At 38.6% G+C, this 23,371-nt stretch overlaps 1 protein-coding gene across 1 annotated transcript in view; it reads right to left on the bottom strand.

Moving 5' to 3' along the window:
* Positions 1-23,371, bottom strand: part of LOC103271083 (contactin-associated protein-like 3) — a gene marked incomplete at both ends in the record, with an annotated part of 78,739 nt that overhangs the window by 54,380 nt on the left and 988 nt on the right. Inside the window, 5 exons of the mRNA XM_021716139.1 lie at positions 700-819; positions 5,331-5,437; positions 12,939-13,110; positions 13,233-13,237; positions 16,450-16,462. Of these exons, the coding sequence (XP_021571814.1) occupies positions 700-819; positions 5,331-5,437; positions 12,939-13,110; positions 13,233-13,237; positions 16,450-16,462 (417 nt within the window). The remainder of the gene's footprint in view (positions 1-699; positions 820-5,330; positions 5,438-12,938; positions 13,111-13,232; positions 13,238-16,449; positions 16,463-23,371) is intronic.

Genomic DNA, 23,371 nt, shown 5'->3' with positions numbered 1-23,371 from the left:
CATAAAACATTACCATAAGCAACCCCTTCAGTTCCCTCCTGCTCTGGGATCTTTCCTATTCTCTCAATAAATCTTAATTCCTCAGAAAAAAAAATTAACATATATCCTGGGAGTGCCAAAAAGTGTATACACATTTTAAGAGATGTTATCTATGTATTACACTTTTTGAAATACTTTTCTGAAGTGTCTGGATGCTGATGGTAACAAGTTTGAGTACCTCTTAGAAATGCAGAAGTCAAACATGACTTGTATTCATCTTGTGTTATTGGAATATATTGACTATTACAATTTTCATACAGCTTTCTCTTTTCTTAAATTGTGTATACATTTTTTGGCACTCTGTATATTATTTCTTAGCATTTTCAAAGAACTTTGTCTTTTTAAATTTAAAGAATATGTAAATCACAGAATCACAGCTTTGTATTTCATCATGATGCGTGTGAATAGATGTATAACAAACAGTGTACTCTGGCACGACACAAAGTCTTGCCTAGAATCCAACCCAGGTAAACCAGAATTACAAGAAAATGTTGTTGACAACAAAATTAACAAATACATGTTTAATACTTCTACTCAGCAAGCATGTAACTGTCAAACTGCGGGCTTCAATAATGCTGCCAACTAGGTAAATTTCACCTTGGTTTATTCTGATTGTATATAAAAACAGCAGACAGACGCATCTAAAGGTTATTCACGTACCTGTCATATTGCAGTACACAAGGAACGGTCCCAGGGGGCCACTTCCGTCTGCATCAACATAGTAGAGCCCTGAAGGATTCCCTTGGTATTTGTGGGCTTCGCAAGACCGTTCATAGACAGCTGGAGAGGAACACCGAGGAACACCATCCGTCAAAAACAGAATGGAGTCCTCAATATTTTAAATTCATGTTCAAAAAATTTCCATTGCTGAATTACAGACATTTGATAAGTATTAACCATTGTCATTTCTTATCAATGTGTATGGCATTGTATTTGATTAGATGAAAGAAGAAAATGGCATTTTAAAAATTAAATGTGTTTTTATTAACAAAGGAGAAGGAAATTACCTAGTCAAAATGAACTTAAATGTTAGATGTTGTTAGGTTCTGGATAAATATTTGATATACCGTGTATTTCTATTTTGAGGAAGAAGAAAATAGTATATTGGTGTTTAAAAATGGAAGATGTGTTTACAATGGGAATGTGATATCATCTTCAACAAAAAGTCCTTTGGCAATGTCTAGAGATTTTATTTTCTATACATAAATGCTCTCCTTTTGCTTTTAGGCAAGAAAGCATAAAAATTCTGAAATACAATGCAAAAGGTTTGAAGAGATATGGTATGGAAACCTGTGAATCTGAGTTCCACATGATGCTGAGACACAGTTCTATTCAAATTCATGGCAACTATATTTCAGAATTAAATGCTATAATTAAGGATGAAATCCTCATTCTACCTGTAATAACTGAATATCTGAAGTACATTAGTTTTAGCCTACCTAAATAATCTGGTATTATTCAATAAGCATGCTGTGAAGTACCTTTAAATTATGCAGTCATTATACCCTTTGCTTAAAAGCAAACTACAAATGAACATTTTAAAGCGATAAATATAACTTATAAGCCAGCAACTTCTCTTCATTAAAAAATAATTAAAGTTTAAAAAACAAACGTATTTTGCAAATGACATTTCAAGGTAATTGAAATTCAAAACAGCAGAGAGAGTGTTTTTTGAGAGATGTCCCTGTATAATGTTAATTTATTCTGACATAATCGAACATTTTCATGTCTGCCAGTAAATGTTTTACCAAGCACAAGGGACGGAATTAACATCGGCAGGTGATGGACACTGTTGATCTCCAGGATACGTTTAAAAGAAAGAGCAGCAAGACCCTGCTGGCTGGCAGGCAAGCACCCACCTAGAAGAGTGAAAGGATGCTAACAGCTCCTGAGAGAAGCCACTTGTGGGAGGCTTTGTCGAACTCTCTCACTGGAGCCCTACCTAGCAGCCTTGCCTGCCTCATCCCATTTTGGCATCTCCACCCACAAGGCTCTGAATAGAGTAAACAGATGAAATTTAAGGGAAAAGAAATGGTCATATGGGAAAGGGAAGGGAATACCTTTACGCCACCATCAGAGGACATTTTTAATTTGACCACACTATCTACATTTACTTTCATAAATATTCACTGTGTTTTTACACACTTAAGGCAAAACGCAAGGAAGGATATGGGAATTATCTTTCTCTCATTTCATAAAATAGATTTAAAAACTCGTTTCTTCGCAAGAAAAAAAAAATCTTACAACTAAGCAACCTTAAGGTTAATGTGGCCAACAACCAAACAAGAATTATTCCACAGTAAATTGCCCCAAATCAGTGGGGACCCCTTAACAAATGTGGTAGGTGAAAATGTAAGTAGAATGGATTGCTTTTCTGTCATTCTTTATTGTCTTTGCTTTCGGTGTGTTTATTTATTTAAGTAGATACACAGATTTATAAATATCTGGCAGGTTTTACTCATGAATAAGAATGGTTAGCTTTTGGTGCAGGGTATGTTTGGATGGAGAACAAATATTGAGGAGGGTAATTAGGATAACTTTTGTTTTATGTAAATTGTTTGACTTTTTAAATGATAATGTATGTATGTATTATTAATTGCATTATTGTCCAAAACAAAAATAACTTATTTAGCAAGGTGCAGCAGTCTAGTCTTATGGTCAATGACTATGGGCTTGGCAAAATTCTACCTTTAGTTAGAGTATCTATCTGAAAACCACAAAACAGCCAACATAAGTATTAGATTAGCTTGACATTTGAGATGATTCCTTTCTTCAATCACCTAATATTTTCTCTCAGAATTGTTTGCAATTATACTCTAATTCCATCGAATAACCATGCACTAACTTGGTTCATTCATTAAAGGCAATATCTAAGAGACGATGCTTGGTATGGAGGAGGGTATAAAGGAATTATTGAGCAACACATAGGATTCAGCATCTGCTGTGTGTAAGATACTATGTTTGGGGGGTGGAAAATACACAGAAGTAAAGGATCTGGTCCTTTACTAAGTGATTTTACCAAGATATTCTGCCTCTGGTTTTAGAGGCAACTCAACTCCTAGAAAAAGTAGGATGACTTTAGAAATAGAAAGCCTTCCAGTATTAAGATCATACTTGACACTGTAATCTGTAAAAGAGCTGACCATGGACTGTCTCCTCTTTTGCTCAGATCATTTCTAGAACCTGAAAGCTAGAAGTACAGGGTTCTTATCTAGTCTCGTTTGCAGTTTAAAATTCAACACTCTGCCTCGCTCCTGTAGTTTTTGTGAAAATCTGATTAGTCACATGGAAGAGTTCTTGAAAGTTTTAAGTAGGACCTTAACATGAGCAAGTCAGTGAGAACTTTGCATCTTACTCCATTTCTTTGAAGATCTAGGAATGAGGAAAATAGTTCCTAAGGAGAGGTTGCTCACAAATGTCAGTAGAGATACACAAAAAGAAGAAAATCTTAAAAGCTAAAACAAAAGACAAAAACCAAAAGGAAAAAAAAATAGGCTTTTCAGGATCCTGTCATGTTCTAATTGTTAATAAATTACAGGTCAATAAAATGGCATGGCATCATTAATAAAACAAAAAACAACAAATACTGGTGAGGATGCGGAGAAAAGGGAACACCTCTGCACTGTTGGTGAGAATGCAAACTAGTGCCACCTCTACGGAAAACAGCGTGATGATTCCTAAAAGACCCTAGAAACTGATCGTCCATACAACCCAGCAATCCCCCTTCTGGGAATATACCTGGAGGAACTTAAATCACTCTACAAAAAAGATACCTACACATGCGTCACATGCATGTTTATTGCAGTACTATTCACAATGGCAAAAACATGGACCCAATCATGCTGCCCATCGAAACTGGACTGGATTTTTTTTAAGTGTGGTACATATACACGATGGAATATTACGCAGCCATAAAGGAGGACAAAATTATGGACTTTGCAGCAACTTGGATGGATTTAGAGTCTATAATACTCAGTGACCTATCACAGAAACGAAGAGCTGAGTGCCACATGTTCTCACTCAAAAGCAGCCCCTGAAGGTTTACCATAATACAATCAGAAAGGGATTGGTGGTTGCGACGCTGCCTGGGTGGGGGAGGGGCACAGAGCATCAACAAGGGCACCTGATCTCAAACCAGGTAAGTGGGGACCAAATGGAGGCCCAAGCTTCACCTGTACGATGGCCACTTGTATGCCTAAATCTGAATTGTACCCACAGCTTTAAAATAAAATAAAATAAATAAAATGGTCTTTAAAATATACAGAGGACGAGGATGGTTTTTCGGTAAAGACAGATGATATTTAATATAGAAGAGACAGTGTAGAAATGTTAGACTGCATCCTCCCTTAGATGTGTTTCTCAGACTTTAATGCACATCAGGAGCATGTGGAAGGTGGGTTACATCAGACCCCTGGGTCCCCTCCCCAAGGATTCCAATTCGGCAGTTTTGAGTGAGGCCTGAGACTCTTTATTTGTAACAAGCTCCCAAGTGGTTTTGATTCTGCAGGTCCATGGTCCTGGAGCGAAGGCTCTGGAGCTAACTTTAGTAGCTCAGTACTCATTGTGTCACTGACATATTGGGGGCTCATTGCTTAACCTCTTCTTGCCCTCACCTCTGCAATGAAGACAGCAATGGTACTTTTTTCCTAGAGCTACTTTAGGGTTAAATGAGTTAATATACAAAAAGCATTAGAAGTGAACAGGCATATTTAAGTGCTCAACAGAGGTAGACTTTTGGAATGATTCACTTTCCAATCATCACCACCATCAAAGAAAATCACTGTTGTACAAGGCCTTAAAGGTGCTGGACTTTCTAGCTTACCGTGTATCATTCTCAGTTCGTTATTTTTTAATCTTTAATTTGTATTAAATTTAACACCGAGAGTCTACCAACTGGTTGTTTTCCCACCTTTCTTGGACTGAAAGAATTCTCAGAATTAAAAGTGTGGCCCAACTCAAGTAGTGGACCAAGAAGTGACATCGTGCATTCTTGACTTAATTTAATTTTTCCCTCGATGATATCTCATTCCTTTATACTTGTTTTCCCACTGCTTGCCAGTTTCTTTTCTTTTCTCGACCCTACTTAGTGCTACATATTTCTGTGTACTGCCTCAACATCCTTGTGTTAAATGGGGTGGATTAAAAATAAACTAGAAATTAATTGGGTGCTAAAATACCTCTTCTGATGTATTTGCATGATTGCAAATATGCAGATCCATATAAACAAGTAATGAAAATGAAATGACAAAGACATCCTAATAGAAATGAGAACAATGAGGCGTGAAGCTTACAGGAATGGCAGGTCTCGCCTGTGTAGCCTGTGCCCCGACAGTCGCAGGAGAAGGTTTCCCACGACTGGGAACACTCACCCCCATGTTCACAGTAGCTGGGCAAGCACCTAAAAGAAAACAGACACAGCTGCTACTTCGATTTTTCAATCATCATAAAATACCAGGTTAATGTGAAAGAACAGCACATACAAGAAAATTCCACAAGACGTGACACTGGGTCTGTCATCAACGTTCTCTGATCATAGTGATACATTTTAGATCAATATACCCATTAATATACAGCCGATTATTGTGTATCTGTGAGATGAATTTTCAACATTTTTTCCCCCAAGGGACACAATGATAATTCCTCATGTGGATGGCAAAAATCAATTACATACATAAAATCATAAAATGTGCCATGCTCCATTAATACATTGTGGACAGTTGAAAAAGAAGTAGTGAGGGAGAGATAAAGAGGAGGAGAAAGGAACAGGGTGTATCTTCAGACACCTAGTGACACAGGTCCAGGAATTTTGGAACAATTAATTTAGGTCAGCTTGTCACTTTTTAGACTTAGAGTTCTCAGAATTAAAAGCATGGCCCAACCCAAGTAATGAAACCAGAAATTACATCATGCATCCCTGATTTAATTTGTTATCCTTTATTATATCTCATTCTCCTATATGCCAATACTACCCAAAGCAACCTACAGATTCAATATAATTCGTATCCAAATCCTGATGACTTTTTTTTTTTTGTAGAAATAGAAAAATCTATCATAAAATTTATGTACAACCTCAAGGGCCCCTGAATAGCCATTTCAATCAATCTTGAAAAAAGGAGAGCAAAGTTGGAGGTCTCACACTCCCAGAGTTCTCTGGGCTTGGTTGTCTGCCTCTATAAAATTGGGGTGGCTGTCCTGGCCTGCTTTCCCCCAGGAGCATTAGAAGAACATGAGGAGGGTGCACTCTGGAAACTAGCCAGATGTGACTCAGAGAGGAGACTTGATCAAGAAGTGGTGGTGGCCTTCTTGAGCCCTGGCCAGGATGGCAATGCCCCTATCTCTGCTCACTTTCTCCCACTGCTGAGAATAAGGTTAAAAATACAGGATGAAACAAAGGTTCCTTAGCACCACTGGCCTTCCAGGCCAGTGATCTTCCAGGCTATGGTCCCAGCAGCTGGAAGATAAGGCTGGCAGGGAAGAAGTGGTCCTGCTGCAAAGGCCAGGGTGTGAGGCCCAGGCGTGCACCTGCTCTGGCCCGGCGGGGAAGAGACAGGCAAGGGGTTGGCAGGTCGTGAGACCTCCTAGCTGTGGAGGGAGGACAAAGGCCAGGTAGGGAGCTGGAGCATGGAGGTGACAGGAAGTCCCAAGAGCCTGTGCTCGGTTTCTTGAGGGACCCTCCGAGAAGGACCCAGGAGGCTGGGGAAGAAGAAACCACAACTTTCCCTGGTCCGTCCATCCCTCTGACAACTCCCACCCAGGCTCTCCCGCAGTCCGCCACCAGCCAAGGGTCAAGACTTCGACTAATTACATGGAGTGAATCCGTTCAGAGCAGAACAGCTGTGGGCAATCCGAATCCCAACACTTCAAACATTTCAAGGACCAAAAGGAGCCCCTCAGCAGTGAGGAGGAATTGAGGACATGAGGATGGCTGGGAGGCTGGCGTGGGGGAGGCCCACCCCCAAAATCTCTTTCTTTAAAAACCAATTATTCCTTTTCCTCTTCCTCATCCCCTCCTCATCTTCCTCTTCTCCTTTTCTCCCTCCTCTTTCTCCCCCCACTTCCTTCTCCTCCTCCTCTTCCACAGAAACCCCACTGAAACTTCTGCCACATGGCAGATGGGAAGACCAAGTTTCAAGATTGCAGAAGTCTGATGCGAGAGGTAGTTTTGGAACTTAAAACCTATGCAAACATCAAACACCTACTATTTGTGGCTCTGTTACCCAAAGCGTCCATTGCTTTGTTTATTTATTTATTTATTTAGCTTAGCCTAAAATTTTGATTTAAAAGAATTTCTCCCATATCTTTCTCTAAGTAGGATTTTTGGGCTTGGTATTTGAATAACATATGTTTCTATTTTATGAATTAAATTTTTAAGACAGCAACAAAAAGGCAAATACTTTTTTGGATATCCTTTTTTCAGAACACCCAAAAGCGAATTTTGAGGATTTCCAAACTGAATGTCTTGGAAACAGCAAAGACTTTTAGCTTTAACTCTGCAGAATCTCATTTTGTATTGCCAAAGTTTCCTAATTTTTATTGCTTTATAAAGTTCAGGTTAAAAAAATTAGAGGGAGTTAGACTTCTATGTTACTGATTTATGGAATGAAATACTGAATAACTTATGTTTGTAGCCTTCTTTGAAAAGAATTTGTATGTGCTTTCTTAAAACCCTTCTCTGCAATGATTATGGTGATTACTACACATGTCATGGCTGGAGTTTAACTGTGGCTTGTATACATAAGCTTAGCCAAGCATGTTTAGAAGTAACCTGGAGCACACTTGCAAAGCTTTTTTAAAATGTGGGTTCTTAGAGACCAAGTTAGACACCAGTGTAATGCCTGGGAATTAAGGGTTAAAATGAAACAGAGTTTAATCGCCAAACCTTTTTGTTTGTTTGTTTGTTTTTACTTCTTGAGCTACATGTACAAACAGGCAACGTGGATCACTTCCAGAAAATGGCAGCTTTGGGATATACTCTTGCGACAGATAGGGTGTGAATGACTCATGTTCTATAAGTAATTGGTAAGATATCAAAATAATGTCTTACAAGCTGAGAAAATCACATGTGTCACAGCTGAACTGACAACTCTCACCAGTGTGAGCCCGTGGGACACCTTCTCTTTCTCCGAGGACAACTGAGTAGAGATTGTTCCCCAGGCTCCCATTGAGTGGGGCCAGAAGCCTCCCCAGCTACCCTCTCCACGACCACAGCTTGGGGTTCCGGAGCTGGTGATGGAATGTAAATGTAATCCCTGGTCTGTGCTAAGAATTCTAATCCCAAGGCCAAGAGTGAGAGTTATTGCACAAATTCTTACTTTATACACCCCTAGTCTTTGAATTAATTTTTTTTCACTGCAAATCAACAGAAAGTTCTTGGGGGGAAATTATTCTCTTTTAAATAAATGAACTTTGAGAACATTTTTCATTTAGTAGGAATTATATTTTTACTATATCACTAAGTGAGAGTTGTACATTAAAACCTGTTGGCCAGGCTCGGTGGCTCAGCTTGTAATCCCAGCGCTTTGGGAGGCCGAGGTGAGTGGATTGCCTGAGCCCGCGGGTTCGAGACCCGCCTGGGCAACTTGGCGAGACCTCATCTCTACAAGAAATCAAAAAATTAGCCGGGTGTGGTAGTGCGCGCCTGTAGTTCCAGCTACTTGGAAGGCTGAGGCGGAAGGATCGCCGGAGCCCAGCAGGGCGAGGCTGTGATGGCCGGAAGCGGCCACTGCACTCCAGTCTGGGTGACAGAGTGAGACTCCAACTCAAAAAAAAAAAAAAAACCTGTCTAGCTGGAGAGATAATTTTGCAGTTAGTATTTTTAAAACAGTTGACTGGCCAGACACAGTGGCTTAGATCTATAATCTCAGCCCTTTGGGAGGCTGAGGCAGGAGGATGGCTTAAGTCCAGGACTTTGAGACTAGCTTAGACAATACAGTGACACCTTGTCTTTACAAAAAAAAAAAAAAAATTAAATAAACAAAAATAAAATTTAAAATATTGACTAGGTGTGACAGTGCACACCTGTAGCAACTTTGGAGATTGAGGCAGAAGAATTACACGAGCCTTGGAAGTTGAGGCTGCAATGAGTCGAGTGAGTGATCATGTCATGACACTCCAGCCTGGGCAGGAGACAGAATGAGACCTCAACCCAATAAATCAGCAGATACATAAGTAGCATTGCTTTACTCATTAAAAATGAATAGAAAGCGAAACAAAATGGAGAACTTTCTGAATCACGCAACCCCCGAGGCTGAAACAAGAAAAAAATTGAGACCCTAAATAAACCAAAAACAATCCAGTAAACTGACTCCGTCACAAGACCCACCAAAAAAAAAAAAGCCCTGGACCAGATGGCTTTCCAGCGGAATTCTACAGAACATACAAGGAGGAGCTGACATCAACCCTATTGAAAGTATTCCAGGCAATCAAGAAAGACGGAACTCTCCTCAAATCATTTTATGAAGCTAACATCATACTGATACCCAAACCGGGCAAAGACCCAACAAAGAAAGAGAACGAGAGACCAATATCCCTGATGAACATAGATGCAAAAATCAACAAGATCTGAGCAAATTGGACCCAACAACACATCTCAAAAATCATCCCCCATGACCAAGCAGTCTCCATCCCCAGGACACAGGACTAGTTCAACATCTGCAGGACCATAAACGTAATTAAATACATCAACAGATGTAAAATCAAGAACCACTTGATTGTATCACAAGATGCAGAACAGTTTTCAACAAAATCCAGCATCCATTCTTGATTAAAAAAAAAAAAACCCTCAAACACCTAGGTATAGAAGGAACATAAAATAGTAAGAGCTATCTACAATAAACCCACAGCCAACAACATATTACTAAATGGACAGAAATTGGAAGCATTTTCCCTGACAACCAGAACAAGACAAGGCTGCTCATTCTTACCCCTCCTGTTCAACATAGTATTGGAAGTCCTACCTAGAGCAGTCAGACAGAGGTGCAAATCAGGGGTATCTAAGTAGAAAAAGAGGAAGTTAAGCAATTCCTCTTTGCAGGGGATATGATCCTATACCTGGAAAACATACAGGACTTTGTCAAAAAACGCCTTGCGCTGATAAAGGACTTTGGTAAAGTCTCAGGGTACAAAATTAATGTACAAAAGACAGTCACATTTTTACATACCAACAACAAACAGGCAGAGAACCAAATAAAAAGCACAATCCCATTCATAATAGCCACAGACAAAAAAATGAAATACTTTGGCATCTTCTTAACCAGAGAAGTGAAAGATCTTTTCAACAAAAAATATAAAACACTACTCAGAAAAATAAAAAAAGACACAAATGGAAAAATAATCCATACTCATGGATTGGAAGAGTCAACAATGACAAAGATGTCCATTCTACCCAAGGCAATCTACAGATTCAATGCATTACCCTTTAAATTACTGACATCATTCTTCTCAGACCTGAAAATGACAATACAGAAATTCATATGGAAACAAAAATGACCATAAATAGCCAAAACAAACCTCAGCAAAAGAAACAAAGTGAGAAGTATCACACTCCCAGACTTTAAACTTTATTATGAGGCTTCAATAATCAAAACTACCTGGTATTGATACAGGAACAGGCATATAGACCAATGGAACAGGACAGAGATTCCAGAAGCAAAGCCTTAATTTCTCAACCAACTCATCTTTGATAAAGCCTTCACCTATAGCCATAGGGAGAGGAAAACCAATTGAGTAAATTGACCACTTGCAGAAGAATGAAAAAGGATCCCTACCTATCACCATACACAAAAGTCAACTCTAAATGGATCAAGGTTCTAAACATAAAACCTCAAACTATAAGAATCTTAGAAAACACAGGGGACACCCTTACAGAAATTGAAGTAGGCAAGCAATTTCTGATAAAAACCCCAAAAGCTCATGCCATAAGAGATAAGATAGAAAAGTGGGACCTCATCAAACTAAAAAGCTTCTGCAAAGCAAAAGAAACCATCAAGAGAGTGGGGAGACAGCCCACAGAATGGGAAAAAATATTTGCAACTGTGTATCTGACAAAGGCCTAACAACCAGAAACTCAGACATACCAAAAGGAAAAGCACAAACAGCCCCATTAAAAAGTGGGCAAAAGACATGAATAGACACTTCTCAAAAGAAGACATATGAGCAGCCAACAAATACATGAAAAAATGCTCAGCCTCACTCATCATCAGAGAAATGCAAATCAAAACCACATTGAGATATCACCTAACTCCCGTAAGAATGGCCATCATCAATAAAACAAAAAACAACAGATACTGGCAAGGAAGTAGAGAAAAGGGAATTCTACACTGTTGGTGGGAGTGCAAACTAGTTCAACCTCTGTGAAAACAGTATGGCAATTTCTTTTTTTTTTTTTTGAGTTGGAGTCTCACTCTGTCGCCCAGACTGGAGTACAGTGGCCGCTCCCAGTCACCGCAGCCTCGACCTGCTGGGCTCTGGCGATCCTTCCGCCTCAGCCTTCCGAGTAGCTGGAATTACAGGCATGCACCACCACGCCCGGCTGATTTTTTGATTTATTGTAGAGATGAGGTCTCGCTGCCCAGGCGGGTCTCGAACCCGCGGGCTCAGGCAATTCACTCACCTCAGCCTCCCAAAGGCGCGGGATTACAGGCTGAGCCACGGAGCCCGGCTTGGCAATTTCTAAAAGAACTAGAAATTGATGTTCCATATGAACCAGCAATCCCCCTTCTGGGAAAATACCCGGAGGAACTCAAATCATTGTACAAAAAAGATACCTGTGCACGCATGTTTATTGCAGCACTATTCACAACAGCAAAGACAGAACCAACTGGGACGCCCATCGAAAGTGGACTGGATAAAAGAAATGTGGTATATATGCATACAATGAAATATTATTCAGTCATAAAGAAGGATAAACTTACGGACTTTGCAGCAACTTGGATGAATTTAGAGTCTATCATACTCAGTGATCTATCACAGAAACAAATAACTGAGTATCACATGTTCTCACTCATGAGTGGACCCTGAATAGCTAGCATACTACTACAAGAAAGGGATTGGCAGTAGTGGGACCTGTCCAGGGCAGAGAGGACACATAACATCAATAAGGGTACCTGATCCTAACCCAGGTGAAGTGAGATCCATAGAGAGGCCTGAACTTCACCTGCACTTATATACCCAGTCCTGAGTTGTATCCCACATCATTAAAAAAAAAAAAAAAGTGAATGCCAAAGGCACGGCATTAAAGCATGTCATGTGCAGAAATATTATTTCTCCAGTGATATCTTTTAGCCAAAATCTTTAGAAACATGAACCAACAGGCGGCATAACTGTGATTGCAATACTTAATTTTAAAAAATTAAAATGCTTTTCTCATCTTCTCCATATTTCATTGAGTTTATGGCATTAGGCACATATCTTCTTCATTGATCTCTATGGGTCAAGCTTTACTGGAAGGAGAGATTACTTATTTTCTCTGCAGAAGACGTGGCATTGGGTAGTTGATGAGGAATGGTAACCCGTCAAATTCCCTTACCCAGAAAATATCATCCAAGGGATGGAAGTGTGGTTAAAAAAGCTGGCTTGTTAATTACGAACCGCATAAGTTGTGATGATATTAAGTTAAAAGTCCTAAGATAAGTAACTTCTAATAAAATACTATCATTTGAAAAAAATGATGCTTATTCGATCAAAAATGGAGTTTTCTAATCCTCTTTGTAAATATGACACACTTTCCTCTGGAACGATATGGGAAAAAGGTAGAGAATAGAATGATTTTTTTCAGCTGGCACTCTCTCGCTCTCTCTCTCCCCTCATACACATTCCCTCTCTCTCTCCATACCTATATATGTAATTTTTTAAAAAAATTTTGAAGCAGCCATGCTAAAATGACCTGTGATCACCCTTACCTGTCTGTGATGCCACACGAGTCAATCTGGAGATCACCGAAACTCCCCAGTGCCCCCTGCTGTACCGAGAGAGGATCCACGGCTTTGTCACCAATGGTGATGAGCCTCAGGCAGCCCTGAAACCCGGCTAGGGGACGACTACACCCGGAGTCAGAGCTGTTGTGGGGACAGTCTGGACAGAGAGACAAAAGCACCAGCTGTGACAAAGCTCTTCCAGGACATTCATCATGTGAGCACTGCTGCTTGCCCTTGCTCACAGACACCAGAGGCATGGGCTTGGACATGGCGTGACACAGCCACTCCATCGCTCCAAAGGGGGTGAGGAGCCTGGGTTAGAATTGGTCAAATGTGAGATAATACCTGGAATTCAGCATTGAAAAAAAACAGAGGAAAACTCACATTTCAGATTCCTATAGAAGCAGTTATTGCCCATCCAAGTGAAGTTCAACTACTTTTAAAAATTCTCATTTAAGACATCATAACGCATTTCAGCATCAGGTAGCGTAAGCGAAAGAAGTTAAAATGGAGACAAAATTAAACTAACTGCAAGCATAACCCATATCTTATTTAGAATAGGCTGGACTTGTGAAGCATGAAGAATGATACTTAAAAAATACAGTTGGGTACTATTATTTATCTAAAATATGTTCAATATCTACCCTATAGATGTTGTTGTGTGTTGTGATGTGTCTGTGTTTGGGAATATTCAAAAGCATTGTTTTGTATTGATTAGGCAGAAATATTTAGATTTGCTCTTCTAGTAATTTTTTTTGGTATTGGGTGCTTTAATCAAATACATAAACAAGGACTAAATTGTAATGTTAACAACTTAACAACACAAAATGTAACCCGACCCACCACCCTTTTATGGTACATGATGATAAAAAAAAATTAGCAGTTTAGAATGTTGCATAAACAGAAATAGATAAACATTTGATTATTTCCAGCATTAGAAGTTGAATATTCAAAGTCTCTTCACGACCAACAACTAATCTCACCTGAATTATGAATGGCAATGCTTATGACATCATTTCCCTTCGCTGTGTGGGCTTTTCAGAAAGGCGATACTTTTACAAGAAGTATGGGGAAGGATACAACTTTGGCCTAAATTAAGCAATACTACCTCCACATCAGCCCAAGCACAGAGAAAAGTAGTGATTTAAACTTCTTCCCACTCTCTATGAACTAAAATATATAATCTAACATTGGATATGTGGCTCAAAGTTCACAAAATGAGTAAAGAATAAGATGAAAGTACACAATATAAGTTAAAGAAAAATAACACAATAATTGTAGAATGCCTTTTGATTTAAAGACAATTGGTTGGAGAGTCATATCAATGCAGAATAAAATAACAAGGCATTTCTCTCAATCAGGGGTCTGCAAATGTTTTCTGTAAAAGGCAAGGTAGTAAATATTTTAGATTTTGTGGGTCACATATGGTCTCTGTTGCTTATTCCTCACTTTATTTTTACAGTCTTCTAAAAATATGAAACAATTCTTAGCTTGGGCCTATACAATAAGAAGCCATGGGCCATGATTTGTCTACCTCTGATCTAAATAAATACTTAATTTTAATATAAAAATATGAAAGAGGGACTTTGTTTCATAATGGCTTTATGCCAAAGACACTGTAAATTGAATATCTAATTTCATGGTATGCTATAAAATTTTAGCTTTTGAAAGGTTTTATTCTTTGCCTTACTTTCAAAGAGAAGGTTGTTTATGTTGACTTTACAAATATTATTTCTTTCAAACTTCTGGAATATAATTTCTTTATATCACCAATTGGTTAAACATTAGGTATTCAAAAATGACCACAGTACACTAATACTTATCTCATGGGGCTTGAGTTTTCTCAATGCTGTTCTGTCTTATCGGCTATTAAAATTTAAAAAACTGCAAAATAGGATATTCCCACTGTACTTACCTGTTTTTCATTTGTCTCTCTTTAACATAATATTGGCAAACACGTACAATTTCAAAAAATAGGCAATGAAGATCCCACTCAATGAAATCAATGAGGCATCCTCTTGATACCTGTACTCTGAATTCCTCCAAAGTATTTCCGTAAAAATTAAATGTTGTGTTTAGGTTTCTATTTTAATAGCTGAAGTCTTATCGCTTTAATATTTTAATACTTTCTACTTTAGTTTCCTAAAGTTAAAGCCTCCAAAATATTTAAGACTTTTTTTAACTTACTAAACCTTATACATAACATGACAGAGACTTGAAAGTTTACATTTTAATGCCATATTTTTTAAGTTTGAACACTAAAGTACTTTATATTTTTATATTTTAAAAAATCAATATAAGTTTCAACGGTACAGAACCCTGGAAGAATGAACCTTGAATAATTCTACTGCATTTCACAAATCATTAAGATGATTAAGCACAGTAGAATAAAAACTGAGAGGATATTAATTCAATAAATGTTTTTGAGTAATGAATTCTAGAAATATCAACAGTTCTGCTAATCTGTCTTTGACCAGGTAGTGTTTTCTGACACATAACTTAGGTTATTTCTAAATAAAATCATTTCAATAATTCTGTTTTTAAAAAAACCACTAAGATAAACCCATGTACCCAAGAAAAGGTGGTAAAACTTTTAGGCCAAGATCTAATCATAATGTACTTCATATTTTTAGCTATGAAATTGAATAAATCAGGATACTAGGAACTAAGAAAACTTCAACCCGGGTTAGTTTCATTTGGGTAGGGATCTGAGGAAGGCAAGAAAATTGTCACTGTGTGTCATTGCAACTGGAGAGTAAGGCTTCACTACAGACTTCACTATAGCCTTATCTTCACTACAGACTTCACTATAGCCTTATCACAGTTCTTGTTCTGGCAAGGATTCTTCCCACCAGGAGGATGTGGGAATGTTGACCTACCAGTCAATTTTGTATTCCCAACATCATGGAAAGAGGTATGGCACTGAACAGCAGAAAGATTCCATAAAGGCAAGTTTAAAAGAATTTTACATTCAGTCAACCTCAATTTCAAACACTAATGCAAAATAATAATAATAATAATAATAAAGCAAGATATATCCCCAACCTGCTACAGTACAGATTGTTGTTTGAAGAACAATTTAAAAGATGAAATCTGGCTAGGTGTAGTGGCTTATGCCTATAATCCCAACACTCTGGGAGCTCAAAGCAAGAGAATTGCTTGAGCCCAGGAGTTCAGGACCAGCCTGGTCAACAGAGTGAGACCTTGACTCTACAAAAAATTTTAAAAAGGTATCTGGGCATGGTGGCGTGTGCCTATAGTCCCAGCTATTGGGGAGGCTAAGGTAAGAGAAGACTCTATCTCAAAATAATAAACACACAAATTAATAAACAAATACATAAATAAATAAATTTCAGGTTAGGAGGAAAAACTGGACAAATGACAGTCCAGAAGTCTGCATATGTGAATTAAACTTTCTATTATAAACAGTGAGATCCAGAAATCCACATCCACCAGTGATTTGTTCTAAATCTTTCTCTCCAGTTTTCTTTGGAACAAATAATATGTTTTCCATTTATCTGGCACCAGAAAATTGATGGAATTTTTCCTTCATTTGTCTGTTTTTATCTCATTTATTATTTTATTTACTTATTCTAAAAATTGTGTGTATTCTTCCTCTCTGAAAAATGTTGCCATTTCTTTGATTTAAAATGTGCAATTGATCAGATTAGTTTCAATAAATGGTTGGTATTATACTGTAGGAATGAAATTAGTGTCTGCAGCTTTACATATTCAGGTCATTCTAAATGTATAAGCTAGTTGGGCAGAAAATACTGTGGATTTTATCCACCAAACTTGTTTTCTCTGGGACAATATAAAATAAGAATGGGGGAAACCTAATAATAAAATAAACTCATCACTAAACTGTATTACAGAATTAATTTTAATCTTTTTAATTTCATTTATTTGATTCTTAGTGTCTCATAGGAAATTTTTTTAACCCCTCAAAAAAGAGACTTATTATCTCTTTCAATGCACTGCACAGCATTCAAGAAGAATTTGGATTATGTAGTCTTCAAAGTATTAAAATGAGTAATGAATATTAGCTGAACCAAAAGTTGTTTCTATGTGAGAAATGATCTATTTCAGTTTCATGTACCTTAGTTCAACTTAGCAACCAGTTTATGCTGCTAAAAGAATGGTTAGAGCTGGTGTTTTTAAAGTTTATGACACAAATGGGTGAATTCAGTTAAATAGGCACACACAAGGAAAATGCAAAATTCACTGGAAAAACAACATGCTCAAGTTTATAAAAGTAAATTTTATAACAGCAAAAAATACAAGCAAAGAAGAAAAGTGCCTAAGAATTGCAAAGCAGGACAGTAGGACTGATATATATAGTATATTCACATAGTGGAAGAGATATATATATATTTACACACACACATAGTGGAATATATACGTTTTTTGAAAGAAATTATTAGTAATAGTTTTCTAAATATATAAATGAGATCTATTTCATGGAAAAATGGATAAAAATATGATACAAATAGGAATAACTCAAAAGCATGTATAACAGTAACACATATATATTCATGGAAATGCACTCTTGAATAACTGGGCATTATTAAATCTTTCTTGTCGAATATTAAACCGTAAAAGGCTGATACTGTATTTATAATTTGACAAATAATGTTTTATAGTCAATCTTATTTGGAATCATTTAAAAATTGTATGCTATTTTATTTCTTACCCCTTTTAGTGTTTCCTAAATATTTTATTTTGGCATGATAGGTGTTGGATATGTTGCATTATTTGTTTTTAAAATAATTTGCTCCTTGGGTTTGCTAATAAAATCTATCATAGGTAACAAATGTCTTAAAACAACTTTGGTTGGACTTAGAATATGAGGAAAGAAACCGATTAGAATTCTGAAGACTGACATTCTTGCATTTTCACAGTGGCTGTGTGGACGGGTTGCTCTGAGGGACTGTCAACACCTGGACAATGGGATTCTTAATTTTTGTGCTGGCAGCCAATTTTAGGGATGAATTTTACTCATATTATGCTATCTCCATAGTAACTTCAAAATGATTCTAGAAAGAAACTAATAAAATGCAATACTATGCTAATACACTCAGGAAGCAACTGAAGCATTGATTGGCAAATATATCTTTTTGATAGTGTTAAATGACATTTCTAATGACCATGGACTTTCCTTATGACGACCATCCCTGGGAAAAAAATTTATTACGCCCTTCCATAATTTCCCTGCTCCAGGCTCCCTCTTCTAAGCTGCAATGTCTCCTGGTACTCAGTCATTGAGCTGGCAGATACTTTGTTTATTATTGTCCAGGAAAGGCTGATGTGCTCCCTGACTTAGTAAAATGTTTCACTGTATTATAACCAGACAATAAAAAGAAGTTGTAATAATTGATTGAGTTAAACTATCAGTCACTTTGGGCAAAAGATATCCTTTCTTTATTAGACAGTAGGAAATCAATACGATGCTCTGGAGAACACCTGTATGGTGCAATAAAACCAACACATAAAACAGGAGAAAGGTAACAACAATCATTTAACATTGTGACAATTCCATAGTGCAAGGTGACAAAGGGACCCTCCATTTTAAAATCAGTCCCGCAATGTGATCTTTTGTTTAACCCTGTTTGGCAAACATGCATGTCAGTCCTTCATTCACAAACTTTCCCCAGCATCCCCATTAAAAGAAAAAGATTCAGCCTGGTGACTACGGTTAATAACACTGTATTTATTGGAAATTTGATGAGAGAGCAGATTTAAATGCCGCCCCCACACACACACTAATGGTGACTGTGTGGTGTGATGGCTGTGTTAGTTTGACTGCGGTACTCAGTACACAATGTGTACCTATATCAACCCATCATGCTGTATACCTGGACTATATACGATTTTTATTTGGCATTAGGTATTTTAGAACAAACACCAAAAAGGACTCGTGACAGAGCAGCCACAGCAGGTGGCAGGGCTTGGGTGAGGCCCAGCCCGGGGTTAGGAGGTCTCTTGAGCTCCCTTTCCACATGGCAGCACGTAGGGGTCAAGTGGAGCCAAGAGAGCAGCTCTGGCCTTAGAGGCGTAACCCTCCCACCCTCCACAGGGCGTCCTCTCTCTGAGTGTCTTCCCAGTCGCTTCTCTCTGTGTCTGTCCGTCTCTGTGTCCCCATCTCCCCTTTTCATGAGGACACTAGTCCCATTGCATCGGGACTCCCCACCTTAACCTTATTTTGACACCATGACTTCTGCAAAGACTCTTTCTCCAAATAGGAGCACATTCTGAGGTGCATATGAATTTGTGGGGGAAACAATCCAATTCAGAACACTGTCTCTGACATAAGTACAATTTTATCTGCGCACATGCCTATTTGGGTGGTTGCTGCTGTGTATCTATTTCAAACTGGCTACGGCCTTTCTCATACGTTTGAGTCAAAGGGAACTTTGGAATCCACTGGGTGTGTTTGTACTTACGTATGGTCATGGCCTGGCCCTCTATGGCTCATGGCCACGCACATGACTTTAGCTCTGAGGCCAGACGTAATCCAAGCAAAACAGAATGAAAAAAAAAAACCCAGACACTATTTCTGGCATTTTGACTTTCTGTTGAAGCTCACTTTCTCGTTCTTGCACATATGTTTTCTCACATATTACAAGCATGCGCTACCACGCCTGGCTGATTTTTTTGGATTTATTGTAGAGATGAGGTCTCGCTGCCCAGGCGAGTCTCGAACCCGCAGGCTCAGGTAATCCACTCACCTCAGCCTCCCAAAGGCGCGGGATTACAGGCTGAGCCACCGAGCCCGGCTTCTCAGGTGTATTTGAGGAAAGCGTTCCCTTTGGCTATGTCCAAGTGTTTTGAACTGAATGGGAAAGTTTATACATGGAGATTCAGATGGAAGCTGGAGAATGTGTATCCGCTTTTCATTATGGCTGGGATAATTTATGACAAACATCAATTTTTTTTTAATCTCTCGCTTTAGATGCAAGAGGACTGGACTGATTACTCTGCTTACAATCTCACAAGGACAAAAATCAAGGTGTCGGCCAGTCTTGAATAGTTGTCACATGAAGGTTCTGGGGGAGAATGTGCATCCAAGTACATTCAGGTGTGGGCAGAATTTGTTTCCTGTGGTTGTAGGAGTGAGGTCTCAATTCCTTACTGGCTGTCAGTCAGGGACTCTCAGCTCTTTGGGCTGTCTGTGTTCCTCCTCACGGTACCCAGCCCACTTTCTGAACCCACAAAAGTGCAGAGAGACATTCTCCTGCTTCTAGTCTCTCCTGCTTCCCCTCTGTCAAGCCTCTCTTCTGTGTCTCTTCGGCCTCTAACCACAGTCAAGTCTCTCAAATGCTCATGTGAGTCTATTGGGCCTGCAGAATAACTCAGGATAGTCTCCCTGTCTTGAGGTCTGTAACGTTCATTCCATCTGCAAAGTCCCTTGTGCCATGGCACATATTCACAGGTTCCAGGGAGTAGGACATCTCTGAGAGTCATTCCGCCTACCACAAAACATGACTCATTCCTTCATGAAATATGTGATTTCATATGTTCGTCTTAGAGAAGCATCAAATATTTTCTGAAGGAAATGGGAATGAATATGAATATGCATTATCAAAGACTATAACGCTTCAAATGTTCTATTGTTTATTTCAGTAGCTTCTTTCTGGATCTATTCTATCTGGGCAAGCAGTTGTAAAAACAAAGCAGTATGGATCAAACTCCATCATCTGTTTCTGTCATACAGATTTTAGCCTTCATCATAACAATAATTTTTAAAATTCCAGTTCTTTGTTCTGTTCTTTTTGCACTTGGCTGGGAAAAATTTTATTGGAGATAATTATCTGACAATATTGCATATGGCTGAGAGTAGATACAAAAGGTATCTTGGTCATCATACTTGGAAACCCTTAATTCCACACCATTCTCAGCACACAAAATTTCTCAGATCCCAACAATATCGAACAAATTATTATTCCTAATGCTAACTTCACTTTTTTGAAAAAGTTGGCATGCATAGCTGTAGAACTGCTTATATAATCATCATATGAGATAAATCAAGACATTAACTTCTGGAAATATTAAATTTTTTTTTTTAGAGATGGATCTTGCTGTGTTGCCCAGGCTGATCTCAAACGTCTAGCCTCAGTGATCCTCCCATTTCAGCCTCCCAAAGTAGCTGGAATTACAGACACCGCACTTGAAATCTTAAATCCTTCGGGTTTACTTTATGTTTTCCTAGAGGAGAAAAACATCTAACTTGAGACATAAATGCACGGATTTTGAAAAGGTAAACTGAGTCACAATAAATTTAAAGAGTTAATTTGAACTAACAGTGATTTATGAATCAAGCAATTTCAAATTAGAAGTGGTTCATGGGTTCCTCCGAGGGAACAGAAGGGAAAGGCTTTTTTATAGGGCAAGCATGGTAGTAAAGTAAAAATATAGGGAGATTTGATGGGTCACAAGCACCTAGATATATAATTATAAGTTAGTTGATGACGTCTGATTACTTTGCATTAAGTTTGATTTTTCTTTAATATAGGCATTTACAAAGAATAGCCCAAATTAAGTTTTGCTTATGTCTGCAAATTAAGCAGGGTGGGGGTCACTTGCATGGCCTAACTGGCTCTGTCTGCTCAGGGATTTTCCAGGCCATTTTAATATCCTTAGACATATACATAAACATAAAATATATAACACATTAACTTTGTGGCAGAGGACAGTTCAGTGAAATCTGTATGTGTGGTTTTGTATTTGGACATATGCATGTGCCATGTGAAACACCAAAAATACTGATGAGGAAAAATGCAATATATAGGACTGCATGTAAAAAGTCTTTTCTAGGCTGGGCATGGTGGCTCACGTCTGTAATCCAAGCACTTTGGGAGACCGAGGCAAGAGAATCAAGAGCCCAGGAGTTTGAGACTAACCTAGGCAACATAGGGAGACCTCATCTCTACAAAAAATTTTAAAAACTCAGCTGGACGTAACGAATATATAAAATAAAAATATATGAAAGCAAACAGCATTTCATGAAGGAATGAGTCATGTTTTGTGATAGGTGGAATGACTCTCAAAGGTGGCTGGTCCCTGGAATCTGTGAATATGCGACATGGCACAAGGGACTTTGCAGATGGAATTAACGTCACAGGCCTTAAGACAGGGAGACTATCCTGAATTATTCTGTGGGCCCGATAGACTCTCATGAGCATTTAAGCGACCTGACTGTGATTGGAGGCGGAAGAGACACAGAAGGGCACACACCTGTAGTCCCAGCTACTTGGGATGCTGAGGCAGAAGAATCGTCTGAGCCCAGGAGGTAAGGGCTGCAGTGAGCTGTGATTGTGCCACTGCACTCCAGCCTGGGCAACAGAGCGGGACTCTGTCTTTGAAAACGTGCTTAATAAAAAAGTCTTTTCTACTAGATCTATATTTCTGTTTATATATAATTATACTCTAAAAAAGGAGAAATATATTTAGCTTCCCAGTTAGAATGATACATAATTGAATAACCTGAGTGACAAATGAGTGTTTACTAAATATATAGTGAAAAGTGACTATCTGCATCTATATTCACCATGAAATTTCCTACTTAGTTGAAAACTTCCTTACTGGAGAATGAATTTTCTTATCATATGTGTAGAGATATGGAATGATAACAGAATGCTTTAAGGTACAAGTATCCATGCTCTGAGTGATATGTTTGCTCACATGAGTGTTTCTCTTAACTGTGGTTTCCAAGTATATAAGCCTAATCTTTTAACTCACATAATGTCTCACAAAAGTATTCTAGGATCCATAGCAGGGTTTTATTATTGGTTTTGGTACTTCTTTTAATTTTTTTAAAGCCAAATTTTCTCTCCAAGAAAAAAACCCATTTGTTTCTATTTTTTTTTTTTTTGAGTTGGAGTCTCACTCTGTTACCCAGACTGGAATGCAGTGGCTGCTCCCGGCCACCTGCTGGGCTCCAGCAATCTTTCCACCTCAGCCTTCCAAGTAGCTGGAACTACAGGTGGGCGCTACCACACCCGGCTAATATTTTGGTTTATTGTAGAGATGAGGTCTTGCCAAGTTACCCTGGCGGGTCTCGAACCCACGGGCCCAGGCAATCCACTCACCTCAGCTCCCCAAGCGAAGGATTACAGGCTGAGCCACAGAGCCCGGCTGTTGCTATTTCTTTAGCTATATCAGTTGTCTTAGTTCAGGCTGCTAGAACAGAATACCATGAGCTGAATGGCTTAAACAAAAAACATTTATTTCTCACACTTCTGGAGGCCGAGAGGTCCAAGATCAAGGTGCTGGCAGATATAGTGTCTGGTGAGAGCGTGCTTCCTGGTTCACAGACCATGGTCTTCTCATTGTAACCTCATGTGGTGAGAAGGGCAAGGGAGTTCTGTTGGAGTTCTTTTTAAAAGGGCACAAATCCCATTTATGAGGGTTTCACCCTC

This window comes from Carlito syrichta, unplaced genomic scaffold (genome assembly GCF_000164805.1).
Source record: "Carlito syrichta isolate Samal-C Ts95f unplaced genomic scaffold, Tarsius_syrichta-2.0.1 Scaffold28710, whole genome shotgun sequence".
NCBI lineage: Eukaryota > Metazoa > Chordata > Mammalia > Primates > Tarsiidae > Carlito > Carlito syrichta.
Note: the sequence above shows the minus strand (reverse complement) of the source record. Positions and strands in the feature narration are given on the sequence as shown.